Raw genomic sequence first — 17,262 nt, 5'->3', positions numbered from 1 at the left:
TGGGCATATAGAAAAAACAAAAACACGAACTTGAAAAGATACATACATCCCAATGTTCAGGGCAGCATCATTTACAATAGCCGAGTTACGGAAGAAACCCAGGTGTCCACTAACAGACAAATGGATAAACACACACGTATACACAATGGAATATTCCTCAGCAATAAAAAATAATGAAATTCTGCCATCTGCAGCAACATAGATGGACCTAGAGAATATTACGCTTAGCAAAATGTCAGACAAATACTGTGTAATACCACTTTTTTGTGAAATCTAAAAATTAAAACAAAGAATGTATATAGCAAAAAAGAAACAAATTCACAGATATAGGAAACAAATAGTGGTTACCAGTGGGAAGACAGAAGGGAAGAAGAGCGAGATAGGGGTATAGGATTAAGAGAGACAAGCTACTGTATATAAAATAGACACGCAACAAGTATATTGTAGAGCACAGAGAATTATAGCCATTATTTTGTAACAACTTTTAGTGGAGTATAATCTATAAAAACACTGAATCACTATGTTGTATACTCGAAACTAATACTGTAAATCAACTATATTTCATTTTTAAAAAACAAATCAGTTGCTATTTTTATTAAATTTAAGGGAACTTTATCTCATAAGTCCTCATATAAAGAGGATACTTTCTGGGAATTTCCTTGCAGTCCAGTAGTTAAGACTCGGGGCTTTCACTGGCCTGAGTTCAACCCCTGGTCGGGAAACTAAGAACCCCACAAGTGACACAGCCTGGCCCCCCACCCCCAGAAAGGGTACTTTCTCATCCAGAGAGCGTCATCCTCAACAATACAGCTATAATAAATTCAACAATGTAATGAAGTCTCATAGGATTTTTTGAAAGAATATACTTCATGGCAGGCTAACAGCCCAAAGTCAAAGCTCAGTGAAATAAAAATAGTTCCACAGGGAGCTATAACAATGTCCTAGATACGCAGTTGACTATTAAGGTTAATTCAAAAATTAAAGATCAGAGTATCAAAAAGAATGTATAGACCATGTTTCACTCATGCAGTTCCCCCTGGACATCATTCCTGCACCTGACTATTGGGTTACACTCTCCAAATACCTGGAGTATTAAATTCCAGGTTAGCACCACTTCCTCTGTGGCTGATTAAAGGCACATCCAGGCATCTGGTTCTCTCTCGCCTGTTCTTTCAAGTCCACACCCTCCATGGTAATCTCATCATACCCACAGCCTCATGGGCTGACTCATTCACTCATACATTTAACCTACTTACTGAGCACATGTGCCAAGTACTGAGGGGGGCATTTGGGATACATCAGGAAACAAAGATCCCTGGCCTGTTTATCCTCTAGTAGGGGAGGGAGGGTCAATAAACACGATAAGCAAATTAAATGGTTATGTTAGAAGGCAGAATTAAAAGAGAACAAAGAGAAAGAATTAAGGGGTATTATGAGTGCCAGATATGGGCCAGCAAGGGAGCCCTGCAACTTTAAGGAAGATGGTCAAGGCAAGCTTCAGGAAGAGACAAGTGAGTAAAGATGTGAAGGGGGTCAGGGAGTCTGCTGTGTGGACAAGCGTGAGGAGAGCGTAACAGGCAAAAGAAGAACCAGTGCAAAGGCCCTGAGGTGTGTGCATGAGTGCACGGTGTGTCCAAGCAAGTGTGGCTGGAACGGGCCAGCCAAAGGGAAGGAGAGGACAGACACAGAGACGTGAAGGGGCCCGCCTGCCAAGGGCTCCTCACTCAGGAGATGGAGGAGCCGCCGGAAGGGCATCAGCTAAGGAAAAACAAGAGCTGACTTTTATTTTAGTCTCCCTCTGGCTGCTGTGCTGAATATGGACTATTTAGGATACAATCAGGAAGGCTAATGCATAATGCCGGAGGGGAAAATGGTGCCTGGACTAGGAAGTAGCAGTGACAATGCAAAGTAATCAAATGTTGGATATATTCTGAAATGGAGTGAACAGGACGCCTGAAATGACTAAATGTGGAGTATGAGAGAGACAAGTCAAAGTCATATCAGAGGTGTTTTGTCTAAATCAAAGAAAAGATGGCGTCAGCATCAACTGAGATGGAGAAGGTAGAGGCAGAACAGGTTTAGGAGAGGGAGGGCAGATCCGGAAATCAGCTTAGGTTCTATTGAGCTTAAGGTGTCAGATGCTCGTGCGAAAAAGGGCAGTGAGGGAGAGTCCCAAGTTGAGAGAGTGGCTTGGGAGTCATCAGCATACATCATGCAAAGCCCGGATGCTGGCCGGAGTCACTGAGGAAGAGGACCAGAGCTGGACCCTGGCAGCACGCCAACATTGAGGGACCGGGAAGCAAAAGAGGAGCCAGGCAAGAGGGCTGACAGAGGAGCAGCCAGTGAGGAAGGAGAAAACGAGGAGAGCGTAATCCCTTAACCAAGTGAAGAAGGTCTGTCACGCAGGAGGTTGGACGCCTCTGATCATTCAAAAGTCATCTGAGACTGAGGAACTGACTGATGAATTTAGCAACAAGAACAGTCTCAGTGAAGCGCTGGGGCGCAAAAGCTCACTGGGGTGAATTCATGAGATAGGAAGTGAGAAACTGCAGACAGACTACAGACAACTATTTCCAGTTCTTCTACAAAGGAAAGGACAGAAATGGGACCGTAGCCGACAGACGTGACAATGAGAAATGCCTTTCAAGATAAAAGAAATAAAAAGCAACTTATAAATGTATAAAAATATATGAATAAAACAATATATGGTAAGAAGAAAAATGGGGAGCATTGCTGCAGTGATAGTAAAAAGCCTGTGAATGTTCTCTTCATACTCCTTCAGTTTTCTCATTGAACTTGAAAACAAGACCATTAACTGAGAGTGAGGATGAGAGGAGGTGTTGACAGTCTGAAGAGAGGGTGGATGGTAAAAGCAGTCATTTTATCTAGGCGAGGAGGATGAAGGACCGCAGTTATAGGGTGACTGCCGGCAGCATGCAGGCCCACTGAGTATAAAGGTGCAGAAGACCAGTTAAAGCCTGGTGGGTGTAGGTATGCAGCAGGCGGGAGGCTGGAACGAACCAGGATTATAGTTGTGTCAAGTGCGTGTATGATGAAGCAAGGGAGGAACTACAAGGATTGACCACAGAATTAAGCTGAGGAAGGAGGCAATGAGGATATGCACTGAAAAGGTGAGAGATTAGTCAACGGGAGGCCCAGTGGGTGGAAGGACTGCTGTAGGAATTAGATGGGATATGCTAAAGACCTCTGCCAACAAAGGCCCATATAGTCAAAGCTATGGTTTCTTCCAGCAGTCATGTACGGATGAGAGTTGGACCATAAAGAAGGCTGAGCGCCAAAGAATTGATCCTTCTGAACTCTGGTGTTGGGGAAGGCTCTTGAGATTCCCTTGGACTGCAAGGAGATCAAACCAGTCAGTCCTAAAGGAAATCAATCCTGAATATTCATTGGAAGGACTGATGCTGAAGCTGACGCTCCAATATGTTGGCCACCTGATGAGAAGAGTTGACTCACTAGAAAAGACCCTGATGCTGCGAAAGACTGAAGGCAGGAGGAGAAGGGGATGACAGAGGATGAGACAGTTGGATGGCATCACCAACTCAATGGACACGAGTTTGAGCAAGCTCTGGGAGATGGTGAAGGACAGGGAAGCCTGGCGTGCTGCAGTCCATGGGGCCGCAAAGAGTCAGACACGACTAAGCGACTGAACAGCAACACTAAAGACGGAATGATTCCCAAACACATCTTCAACGTGCACCTGTCTCATGAGTTCCAAAACCACAGATACCCAGGAGCCTACTAGGTAAGTGGATGCCCCACAGACACTTGAGATCAAGCATTATTAAGCTCAGTACATCATGACCCCCCAACCTCCATTCTCCTCCCCCTATTTCCTTTCCCTCCTCAATTCTGCATCAGCTAGAAACCCAGCAGACTCTCTTGACTCTTCCTTCCCATGACCCTCCACCAACTCCCACATCTCCATCCTCATACCCAACCAGTCACCAAAACCTCTGGAGTCACCACTTCTTTTCTCTCTACAACTCAGTCCTCATCTCAGTTCCACTGTAAGACCTTTACCTGGTCCAGGCTCTCGCTCCTCACTAATAGGCTCCTAACCTTCAGTCTTCTAATCCGTTTTTCCACCTAGCTACCTGGATGGCTTTCAGATCTGCCCATATCTTTCTCATTTAATTCCTTAAATGGTTTCTGTCTTTAAAATAAAGGACATGGGAGTTCCCTGGAGGTCCAGTGGTTAGGACTTTGTGCCTCCTGTATGGGCCTGGGTCCCATCTCTGGTTGGGGAACTAAGATCTCACAAGCCATGCAGTGTTGCCAAATTAATTAATTAATTAAAGGACAATCTCCTGGTATGGCACAAATGTCCCCATAAGACCTGCCCCTCCTCCCACTTAAGGTTGAAGGGCTTTCTTGAAGTCTCAAATCATCTCATGTATATCTATGTATGATAGCATTTTTCATATAGTATTACATTTAAATTATTACTTGTCAGTTGCTGCCACCAGACTGTAGGTTTTTTTGAAGGCTGGCTCTCTGTCATATTTGAACTTAAGACCCCAGGGCCATGTAGGATTTGGTACAAAGTAGGCAGAGTCAGACACGGAGTAGTGACTGAACAACAAACGCAATAAATAAAGTAATGGTGATATAATGCTAAAAGATTTTAGCCTAATAACAGAACTGTGGCTAAAGGGTGTTCATCCCTGCCTGTTCACTGCTACTAAACAAATACACTGACCAGTAGAAATCCATGTGATGCCAAGGCCTGGTTCTTGTGGGCACTGTAGATGCTTAGACAAAAGGCAAAGATCAACTGCTCTTTGGAGTTACAATATGCAGAAAAGAGATTCTTTAGCATTTAAGAAACACTTCTGGTCTGAAGAAGAGGGAAAAGCTGGCCACCATCACATGTCATTCAAAAAATATTCACTGAGTAGCTACTGGGAGAGGCCCTATGCCAGGCACTGGGGAGACAATGGTTAGCAAAACAGAGTCCCTGACCTAACAGTGTGTGTAGCCCAGTAATATCAATATTGTCAATTTCAATATCCATTGCTCTTTATTAAATACACACTGTGTAACAAGCACTGTGGTAAGTACTCTGCATATATTAACAACACCAGGAAATAAGTACCATCATCATTTTTTCAATTGGAGGATAACTGCTTTACAACATCGTGTTGGCCTCTGCCATACATCAACATGCATCAGCCACAGGTATCCATGTGTCCCCTCCCTCCCGAACCCCTCTACCCCTCCCTCCCGTCTCCCTCTCCATCCCACCCTCCGGGTTGTCACAGAGCACTGGGTTGAGCTCCCTGTGTCACGCAGCAAACTTCCCCTTGCTATCTATTTCACACGTGGTAATGTATATGTTTCCATGCTATTCTCTCAATGCATCCCATCCTCAGCTCCCCCCACGGTGTCCACAGGTCTGTTCTCTATGTCTGCATCTCCACTGCTGCCCTGCAAATAGGTTCATGAGGCTTGGACATCAACCTCTCTCATCCCTTCCTTTTAGCTATCTTAAAAGACACCCCACGCTCAGAGGACAGCATGATCTGAACGTCTATTGAGGTATGTATGTCACTGAGACAAGCATAAGGAATCCACTGTATGATTCTATTTTGTTCTCCCTTGCATGGCTGTATTATTTTTTTTAATGTACAGGCAAAGGGGTAGGGTGGGGGGTAAGGCTGGTATTAGCTCCTTCAAAGACAAGGAAACCATTCAAATAGAAGGAAGCTGAAAGCTTAACAAAGAACTCTTAATGACCATTAAAACAGCTTACAGTGTTTTGTTTTATTTTTTAAGTAGGAGGAGAATGACAGGGAACGGGGTTGGGGAGAAGTCAGGGGAATGGAGTTAAAGAAACAGAGAAACCAGGAGACTTGATTTCACAAGCTTTCTTCTTTTTGAGAGAAAGATTCACTGGTCAAACTGCAGGGGGCAGGAGAGAGCAATTGCCCTGTGTTTGCAAACACTCGCCTGACATCTAGACCAACCTGAGCTGGAAGACAAGCTCCCAGAAGCAGCAGCAAGAAGTGTTATCAGCACAGACACGGAATAGCAAAAGCACTAAGGCCACGAGGGTGAAGGAAATGAATGAAGGAAAATTTATCAGCTAGGAGGCTGGACAAGAACCAAGGTCTCATTATGCCACAAACACAGGGTATCAGGAAATCCGAGATCTAGTTTTGTCTCAGCTCTACTTACACAACCTCTCTGGAATCACACAGTTGAAGTTGAATCACAACCTTTCTGTCTCCATCCCTCATATTACACCTGATTCTAGTCCCTATCCCCTTATTTTCAGAAATGTATTATAAACTTCATTTGAAACTTGACCATCAAGTTTATTTTAAGAACATTCTCAGTTCTTAACACACTCTCTAGTCCATCAAACCACTCTGTGACAGACTGCCTAAAAATCAAAATAATATTGGTCTATGGTATAGTTCTATATTAAAAAATACATAGCATAATGTTAAACAGGTTAAGCCTATCTCAAAACCCTAATAAACATCTGTGGGGTTTTTTTGCATATTACGTGCCAGCTTTTTCCAAATGATGCTGCTAATGTATTTTTTTTTTAAGTCAACTGCAAATAAATACTACCTTTTAGTGATATTTTTAGTCCACATTTCATTGCCTGCTACAGAGCAGTGACCAAAGATGGAAAAAATGTCTCACCTCTGATCTGGAGGTACTCTTGACTTACCTACAAGAAGCCTTCTGAGTAGAATAAATGAATTCACATTTTCCATGGATGCAGTAACCATTGAGGTTTTCAGGGCAAGGCATGTGGTTTCCAATATAAACATCTTCCCTTTGATCACTAGCATCTTAAAAGAACATAAACCAGGTCAATAAATAATGAAAAGCAAATTGAAAAACATGGACTTTTCAAAGGTTCTAAGACAACAAATAAATTCATCCCTTACTGGGTAATTTGGGAAGGAAATTTAACAGATAGGAGGCTGGACGAGAACCAAGGTCTCATTATGCCACAAACACAGCAGGTAGACTGTTTAGATTCAAAGCATTTAAAAATATTTGCAGGATGTGACCACTGTGAGCAACTGCTGTGTAAAAACAATCAGAAAAAAAAAAAAACTCAACACCTTTGCTATAAAAATAAATATTACTTCCAGAAGAAATCTTGCCTCTGTGAGACAGAGATGGAGTGTGTAGCACTGGCTTTTGGGGAACTGACTTACTCTAGCCATTCACCTTGAGGCTATGAAATTGAGGCCAAAGGACACTGGTAAGGCAGAGAACAAGTGTGAGATTCTGAAATTTTAGGGTGAAAGGTTTACTTTGGCATGAAACCTATCAAGCATATTGATTTTTTCCCAAGTGAAAATAGTTTTCTGTTCTTTTTAAATTGCTTTTCTTAATATATGTTTCTGTAAAAAAAAAAAAAATTCAAATGATACAGAGGACAAAAATGAAATTTAAAACCACCCCAAATCTCTCTATCCAAAGAGAACCATTGTAAACATGTTAATGAGTATCTGTTTGGACTTAGGTATACTGACTTGAACTGAACTGGGTTGGACTGAAGAAAACAGAAGGGTGGTAAGTAATTCCACTACCAAAAACGGGAAGAGTCAGGAAGCAAAGTTAGAAAAGGGCAGGAAAGAAGAAGGCATGGGGATCTAGTCTTCAAAAGTAACGATAGTCTTTCATTAATTCATTCTCTAATCCTATGTCTCTTTTTCCCATATACTTGTCGTTTAGTCACTAAGTCGTGTTAGACTGTTTGTGACCCCACGAACTGCAGCATGCCAGGCTTCCCTGTCTTTATTACCTCCAAACACTTACATATGCACATACTCATTTACATATTCGCACAAGCTAGAATGATTTTTTTTTTTTACTTTTTTTATGGCATTTACCTAATACATTAGTCCTCGGCTCTATGAACCCAGAGTTCCCCAATGTTTACAGGCCTGTCCATGTATAGGAAAAACTCCCAAGCTTCCTGCCATTTTATAAAATTCCAGTTTACAGATTCTGTGTATTATTCTGTGAATTACAGATTCTTACTAATAACAACCTCATGTGACCTTGAGCATACCACCCTCTCTAAGCCTGAGTTCTCACAACTATATTATGTGAGATAATTAATGCATGTACAGGCCACTAAACCCACCAGCTCTCTATGTAACACATTATGTACCAGCCAAGACTTATATCCCCCAAATATACACAAAGTGTTAATATAATCTGAATAATTATTAATAGAAACAAACTAAGAAGGAATGCAATAAAAGACTATGTGTATATATAGATACCAATAAGGAAGGGAGAACTGGGAACAGGTGCACCAAGTGTGAAAAAACTGAGAACTGAAAATGCAGGTTTTTCTGGAGATCAAAATTTACACATGAAAGGAGAATCTTTTTGACTATTAATCTTAATGATTATTAAGTTCAAAGATAGTGTAACTACAGCCAAGAGGGGATATGTCATCCTTAACAAGACCAAATTCATGCCACTTTACCTCAAATTTTATGTTATTTACATTGTGCAAATTTATGCATAGAAAGAGAATTAAACTAAGGAGAAATCCAACAGAGAAGATCTCAATTTTAAGGGTATCTCTGCTATTTTGTGTAACCTTAAATCAAATAATTTCTTCTAAGAGAGCTGAATGAGATCAGCAAAGTCCATCAATAGTATAATACAGTGGTCTTCCCTGGTGGTCCAGTGTTAAGAATCCGCTTACCAATGCATATGCCCGATCCCTGGTTCAGGAATATTCCACGTGCTGAGGTGAGCACCACAACTACTGATGCCTGCACACCCCAGAGCCAGTGCTCCGAAACAAGAGAAGCCACTGCAGTGAGAAGCCAGCCCACCACAACTAGAGAAAGCCCATGAGGAGCAATGAAGACCAGCGTAGCCAAAAATAAATAAATAAAGTAATTTTTTTAATAAACCAAACAAAATGCTGATAACAAAAAAGATATATAACACAAGACATAATTTTTTATTTTCTAGTAGTCATATTTTCAAAAAGTAGACAAGAATTTTAATCATATATTTTACTTAACCTAATATATCAAATAAGTAGCATTTCAACATATATTCAGATAAATTATGATAGTTTATATTCCTTTTTCTTAAATAGGTCTACAAAATCTGGAGAGCACTTCAGGACACCTCAATTCCAACTGGTCACATTCCAAATATTCAATAGTCACATGTGGCTTGTAGCCACCATGCTAGATAGCAGAGAATAGGTGGCTTACTCATTTATCATTTATTCATCACCTTCCATATGCCAGGGACTCTGCTAGGTGCTGGGATAAAAAAACAGTTAAGATATATCCTGTCCTCAAAGGGCTTACAGGGGCTCCTCCAGCTCCCAAACCATAATTACGCTGTGGCAAAGAAATCAAGCCTTCTTCTGGGCTGCTATAATCCTGAGCACCCACTTCTGTGCTATAATACTCACAACACTGTCATAACTATTTAGGTATTTAAATTGGTCTCTGCCATGAGATCATGAACTCCCTTCCCTGAGGATCTAGATGCCTGTATTATCCATTTCTGTATAACTCCTGACACTTAGAACATAGTAATGTTCTTGCTATGGTTTCAAACCAAGAGTCGTATTCAACCTTTGCAATCAAGCCATGAGGTGACTTGAGGAATGCAACTGTCTCCCACAGTGCTTATCATCCTGCAACTTCTCAAAACATGATATTTTCAGGTTGTGACATACCATGAAATATATAATAATGGGACTATAGAGATTGAGGTTAGGTACCAACCAATAGAAATAAAGTTGCATAAAGTATATAACAAACAGACCACACTGGCCCACAAAACCTCTGGTAATGTACTAACCTACCATAGAAAGTACTAAAAACAGCAAAATAATGCAGAGCTGAAAGTGATCAGAGAATTCAGATTCATGATAGCAATAAGAAAATTAGGAATGGGTTATGAGAAATGAATAAAGAGTAAAACACCAATAGCATTCACTGAATGATTAATGAAAGAAAGTGGTATCAAGCTCTAAACAAAGCAAAGTCATATAAAAGTGGACGTGTCTATTAAGACTTTGAAATCTCTGTCACAGAGTCCAAATTCAGCATTTTGCTCAATGCCAACACTATTCATTCCATTACACTTACATACTATTTCTGTGCACATCCATACGCTCAGCTAAGCTACAGAGGGGGTAAGGGAAAAGTGGTCACAGTCCCTGTCCTCAAGAAGTTTATCATCAACATACACACACAAAAAGCTGAACAACACAAGAGAAGAGGTCCCGCATGATAGCATACAATAAAACACCAAAAGAAGATTTTATAATACTAGGTGCTATGGAAGTTCACGTTCAAATGAGAACTTCATTTTAGGCAGAATAACCCAGGGAAGGACTCATAGAGAAGGTAGTACTCAAGTTAGGTCTCAAAGCATGGACAGATTCAGATAGTTGAACACTGGAAACCAAAAAAACAGGTATAAGGCACCTGTTTTCACTCTCAAGAACAAGAGGTAAGTGGACCTAGCAATAACTGTACACTCAGACTATGCAAGGGTTTAAGTCAAAGTTGGAAAAATAAGTTGAAGTCAGAGCAGGGAAAAATTGAAACCTCAGGTGAGAAACGTTTTCTTAATCATATGGACAAGGAGGACTCAGTTGGAAAGCAACAGAAGCAAAGCCATGTTTTACATAAGAAGTTAACTGAGAGTGGTTACCTAGGGCTAGGGCTGATGGTCAGGGGGGAATGGGGAGTGACACGGGTGTGAGGTTTATTTTCAGGGTAATGAAAATGATCTAAAATTAGACTATGATGTGATGCTAGTACAATCCTGTAAATATACTAAAAGAAAAACAAACCCACTAAATTACATTATTTAAACAGGTGAACTTAATGGTATGCAAATAATGTCTCAAAAAGTTATTGAAATTAATTAGAAGACAAAAGGAAGATAGGATGACCAATTAAGAGGTTACTACACAATCCAAACTGTGGCACTGGTAAGTCTGAGCTCAGCAGTAGCTGAGCTACTAGATAATAGAAACACAGAAAGAAAGAAAAAAAAAAAAAATACAGTGTCAACAAGCTTTGGAAAGTAAATGAAACCAGAAACTCAGATGTGTAAGGGTCTTTGGAGGTCATTTGGTCTAACGAAAGAATTTCTTTAGTTTCAACCCCATGAACCTGTTTCTACTTAAAACACGTTCAGCAATAAGGAACTCAATATAGTATCAGTTCAGTTCAGTCACTCAGTCATGTCCGACTCTTTGCGGCCCCATAGACTGGACCACATCAGGCCTCCCTGTCCATTACCAACTCCCAGAGTTTACTCAAACTCATGTCCATTAAGTCAGTGATGCCATCCAACCATCTCATCCTCTGTCGTCCCCTTCTCCTCCCACCTTCAATCTTTCCCAGCACCAGGGTCTTTTCAAATGAGTCAGCTCTTCGCATCAGGTGGCCAAAGGATTGGAGTTTTGGCTTCAGCATCTGTCCTTCCAATGAATATTCAGGACTGATTTCCTTTAGGATAGACTGGTTGGATCTCCTTGCAGTCCAAGGGACTCTCAAGAGCCTTTCCAACACCACAGTTCAAAAGCATCAATTCTTCGGCATTCAGCTTTCTTTATAGTGCAACTCTCACATCCATACATGACCACTGGAAAAACCATGGCCTTGACTAGATGGACCTTTGTTGGCAAAGTAATGTCTCTGCTTTTCAATATGCTATCTAGATTGATCAAAACTTCTCTTCCAAGGAGTAAGCATCTTTTAATTTCATGGCTGCAGTCACCATCTGGAATGACTGTGGAGCCCAAAAAAATAAAGTCTGACACTGTTTCCATTGTTTCCCCATTTATTTACCATGAAGTGATGGGACCAGATGCCATGATCTTAGTTTTCTGAATGTTGGGTTTTAAGTCAACTTTTTCACTTTCCTCTTTCACTTTCATCAAGAGGCTCTTTAGTTCCTCTTCACTTTCTGCCATAAGACTGGTGTCATCTGCATATCTGAGGTTATTGATATCTCTCCCGGCAATCTTGAATCCAGATTGTTCTTCATCCAGCCCAGCGTTTCTCATGATGTAGTCTGCATAGAAGTTAAATAAGCAGGGTGACAATATACAGCCTTGACGTACTCCTTTTTCTATTTGGAACCAGTCTGTTGTTCCATGTCCAGTTCTAACTGTTGCTTCCTGACATGCGTACAGATTTCTCAAGAGGCAGGTCAGGTGGTCTGGTATTCCCATCTCTTGAAGAATTTTCCACAGTTTGTTGTGGCCTGCACAGTCACAGCCTTTGGCATAATCAATAAAGCAGAAATAGATGTTTTACTGGAACTCTCTTGCTTTTTCGATGATCCAGCAGATGTTGGCAATTTGATCTCTGGTTCCTCTGCCTTTTCTAAAACCAGCTTGAACATCTACAAGTTCACGGTTCAAGTACTGTTGAAGCCTGGCTTGGAAAATTTTGAGCATTACTTTACTAGAGTGTGAGATGAGTACAATTGTGCAGGAGTTTGAGCATTCTTTGGCCTTGCCTTTCTTTGGGACTGGAATGAAAACTGACCTTTTCCAGTCCTGTGGCCACTGCTGAGTTTTCCAAATTTGCTGGCATATTGACTGCAGTACTTTCAAAGCATCATCTTTCAGGATTTGAAATAGCTCAACTGGAATTCCATCACCTCCACTAGCTTTGTTTGTAGTGGTGCTTCCTAAGGCCCACTTGCCTTCACATTCCAGGATATCTGGTTCTAGGTGAGTGATCACACCATTGTGATTATCTGGGTCATGAAGATCTTTTTTGTACAGTCCTTCTGTGTATTCTTGCCACTTCTTCTTAGTGTCTTCTGCTTCTGTTAGGTCCATACCATTTCTGTCCTTTATTGTGCCCATCTTGGCATGAAATATTCCCTTGGTATCTCTAATTTTCTTGAAGAGATCTCTAGTTTTTCCCATTCTACTGTTTCCTCTATTTCTTTGCACTGATCACTGAGGCAGGCTTTCTTATCTCTCCTTGCTATTATTTATATTCTTCAATATAATATAGTTAATTCCAATATTATCAAGTTTTCTTTATGTTGAATGAAATCTCTCTTTCATTATCTTTGTGTGGATTTCCCTATGTCTGTTCACCACCTACCTCACTGCCCACTGATTTTTTTCTTAATGTCAAACTTTCCTAGTTTTACCATTTATAGTTTGCAACAACCAACCCACTAACATTTAAGTGTTTAATAGAACAGAACTGTCCTCTTTGCTAAAAAGATGGCTCAATACAGAATTGTATAAAACAATTTTACTTCAAAAAGAATCAACAAAACGTCAATAAACACATGAAAATATGTTCACATCATTAATCACTGCATCATGCATCCGTACTCAGCCGTGTCGGACTCTTTGCAACTCCATGGACTGTAGCCTGGCAGGACCCTCTGTCTATGGGATTTTGCAGGCAAGAATACTGGAGTGGGTTGCCATTTCCTTCTCCAGGGGATCTTCCCGACCCAGGGATCAAACCCAGATCTCTTGGGTCTCCTGCATTGGTAGGCAGATTCTTTACCACTGTGCCACCTGGGAAGCCATTCATCACTCAGGAAATACGAATCATAACAAGATAGCACCTTACACCCAAAAGGATGACTACTATCCCCACACCAGAAAATAACAAGTATTGGCAATGGTAAGAAGAAATGGTAACCTTTGGGCATGGTTGGTGAGAATGTGTAGCAGTATGGCCACTAGGGAAAACTGTATGGAGCTTCCTCAAAAAGTAAAAGTAGATATACCACACAATCCATCTGGATATATACTCCTCCCCAAAAAAATGGAAAGCAAGGTCTCCAAGAGACAGCTATATATGTTTATTCATGGCAGCATTACTCACAATAGCTAAAACATGGAAGCAACCCAAGTGTCCATTAATGGATAAACAAAATGGACGAGTTGTAGGGAATATTCTACACACTAAGAAATATTCAGCCTTAAAAAGGAAGGAAATTAATTCCAACATATGCTATGACACAAACAAACCTTGAGGACATTATGTTAACTGAAGCCAGTGACAAAAAGACAAATACTGTATAATTTCTACTTATATGAGTTATGTAGAATAGTCAAAATTATAGCAACAATCAGCAGAATGGTGGTTATAAGGGCAGAGGGGAGGGGGAAATGAAGAGTTATTGCTTAATGGCTATAGTTCCAGTTTCACAGGATGAAATGATTTTGAGAGATGGATGCTGTGATGGTGGCACAACATCATGAATTTATCGAATACCACCAGACCCGTACACTTAAAAAATGGGTAAGGTAGCACCTGGTGTTGTTATATATATTTCACAACTTTAAAAACTAAAAGAAAAGCTCTTTATAAGCCTAATGACAGGAGGCTCAGAAGAGAGAATGTAGTAAACTGAGTTCAAATTGAGATCTCCAGTCCTCTAAAAGGTATTTATTAAGCACCTATCATGTCCCAGGCAAGACAGTAGTTCCTGGAAGTTCAGGCAAAGGCAACACAGCTAAATGTAGGTGTAAAGACCCAAGGGTAGCTGAATATATGAAACTAGTTCTCAGAGAAAGAGTAAAGCTAGAGTATAAGTGTTCACCAAGGTGGTAACTGAGAGTAGATTAAATATTCTGAAGAAAATAGAAGACTGCATGCAAGAGAACAGAATTCTGGAATAGTTGTCATGAAGAAGAAAGAGCACCAGGGCTTACGGTCAGGAAGTCTGAATTCTGGTCGCTGCTCTGCCATTCCACATGAGCCACAAACTCTCACAGTTTCAGCTTCTTCATTTGCAAAATGATGGTAACATGATTGTGGTAAGGATTAAATATCTGAAAGCAACTGGCACACAGTAGCACACTTGATTAAAAACTGTTGAAAGGATGAACAGCCCACTGTCACTCATGAGCCGGACAGGCAGACTTACCAATGGTAAGAACCTTTAGCGCAGTCAGGCTCCTAACAATGCAATTAGGAAAAAGCACCATAATAACATCGATAACGAATTCAGTGACAGCATTTAATGCTCAAAGTAATCCTAGGCAGTAGGTATTACTGCCCCTGCTTCACAGATGCGATCACTGAGGCTCAGAGAAATCAGGCCACACTGCCTTTTAGCATGGACCAAGTCTGACTCCAGAGCACAAGCTCTTAACCATCACATGATTTCACCAAGCTACCCTGGGAAGTGGGTGGGGAACAGACAAAAGTGGAATGTTCAAGCACTTGCTCTCCAGGCCACGTATATTAGATAACTTCAAAAAGCAAAGATTAAAAGGCTTTACAGATATAATGAAGCACAGTTTCGGAAACCACAGCAGAGATGTAGCCTTGCGCAGCAAGAACTGGGCACCGTCCTGTACAAACAATGCCTTCAGGCAAGTGGTGACAGGCTCCATGAAAAACAGCTGCAACTGCGAGTCTCTGAACAATGTGTGCGTGTGTGTGCACGCGCACACACACAACATAAAAAGCTCAGACACCCAGCAGTGCCTTCCGCCCTACAGAGGCATTCAGAAGGCAATCTGCCACCAGCGGCAGTGTTTTCAAATACAAAGGAGTGTATGGTTCTAAGTGATGATGTGGTAAGACTCCAGATGGCTTATCTGCAAAGGCAAGTTTCACTGACTGTGTCTTGGTCCACCCATGTTCCACCCACATAAAGCACCAGGAATCGCTGTTAACAACCAAGACACGCACCTAGAACGGGCTACAGAGGCCACAACAACATCAATACTGCATCAGTAACTCAAGGGCTCTTTATTTTCACAGAGCCAATATACTGAATCCAAAAATTCAATATACTCTTTCCTGCTTCCCCTACACCAACCTTCACTCCAAGCTTCATCACTAACACATCCTTCTTTAACCCAAGTCTCCCCAGACCCCAACAGAGAATCATTTACCTAGGCAGAAACTCCCGCCTACTCCCCAACACCCCCTACCCTCTCTCATGTCTAGGGAGTAGATATGACCGACCCTAACCCGGCTTCTCTCCTTCCTAGTCTTTCCACTCTGCCCAGTGAAACACCTTTGCTAATGCACGTAAACTCATCCACCTCTTCAGCGGTTCCCTTAGGAAGCACTCCCTTCGTCTCCCTGATGGAACAAAATCACATTACTCCTACACCCTTCCCTCCTCCCCTCCCCTGCTCTGCTCACCACCTGTCACCTCTAGATCGGCATCCCACTCCCATCCCTCAACGACCTTCCTCCCGCAGGGTTCTCTGCCACCCACCTACACCTCACCATCTTCACTGGGATTCTCCTCCACACTCCGCAGCAGAGGCTCTCCCCCTCCTTCAGCGACTGCAGCAACTGGCTCAGGCTTACCTTTTGATAAGGCAAATTTATCAAGACCATTTTTCAAAGGGCATATCAAATGAGCTGTATTAAAATATATAAGCATTAATCACCAAATAATGGAACCAACAATATTGATATCGTGGTGTCTCTGGTATCCTTGATCAGCAAGAGGAGAGACCGAGAGGATGAAATTGAAGGTGGGCTGACGGCTGGGGTGAGGTGATGCTCAGGAATGGAGTGAGAATGTGTTGGCAATTAAAAGGTATTACGGTGGATTTCAGGCTGTATGAAAATATCCTTGGATAAAAAATGGCCACATTAAAACATCATTTGCCACAAAGGAACTTTCTGGGTAGATGGAAATGTCACAAAGACTGTGATAAGGTGTAGTACAGACGGGGTCTATCCATTTGTCAAAACTGACAGCTAACATTTGTGCATTTCCATGTATATAAATTACAGTTCAAAAAATCTGTAAAATAAGAATAATGATAATCCACTGGGTAGAGGTATACAGACAAAACAAGGATGACAGAACGCTGCTCGCTGTTGATAGTGGTTGAGTATATAAGGGTTCGTTAACACTATCCTGTTCGTTCATGTTTGAAATTTTCTGCAATCAAGTTTTTAAAATGTCACATACCCAGCTCCCACACACCTCATGTGTGTGTGTGTTTGCACACACACACGCATGCACATGCACACGCTTAGTCATTCAGTCATGTCTGACTCTTTGCTACCCCATGGACTGCAGTCTGCCAGGCTCCCCTGTCCACAGAGATTCTCCAGGCAAGAATACTAGAGTGGGTTGCCATGCCCTCCTCCGAGGGATCTTGCTAACCCAGGGATCAAACCCAGGTCTCCCGCATTGCAGATGGATTCTATACTATCTGAGTCACGAGGTAAGCTGAAGACTGGAGTAGGTAACCTATCCCTTCTCCAGGGGATCTTCCCGATCCAG

At 41.6% G+C, this 17,262-nt stretch overlaps 1 protein-coding gene across 1 annotated transcript in view; it reads right to left on the bottom strand.

Annotated features, from left to right (window-relative positions):
- The window catches only part of LOC136143847 (myb/SANT-like DNA-binding domain-containing protein 3), a 139,119-nt gene that overhangs the window by 7,338 nt on the left and 114,519 nt on the right, over positions 1-17,262 (bottom strand). Inside the window, exon 8 of the mRNA XM_065901493.1 lies at positions 6,704-6,827. Coding sequence (XP_065757565.1) covers positions 6,704-6,827 — 124 coding nt within the window. The remainder of the gene's footprint in view (positions 1-6,703; positions 6,828-17,262) is intronic.

Source organism: Muntiacus reevesi, chromosome 10, assembly GCF_963930625.1.
Source record: "Muntiacus reevesi chromosome 10, mMunRee1.1, whole genome shotgun sequence".
NCBI lineage: Eukaryota > Metazoa > Chordata > Mammalia > Artiodactyla > Cervidae > Muntiacus > Muntiacus reevesi.
Note: the sequence above shows the minus strand (reverse complement) of the source record. Positions and strands in the feature narration are given on the sequence as shown.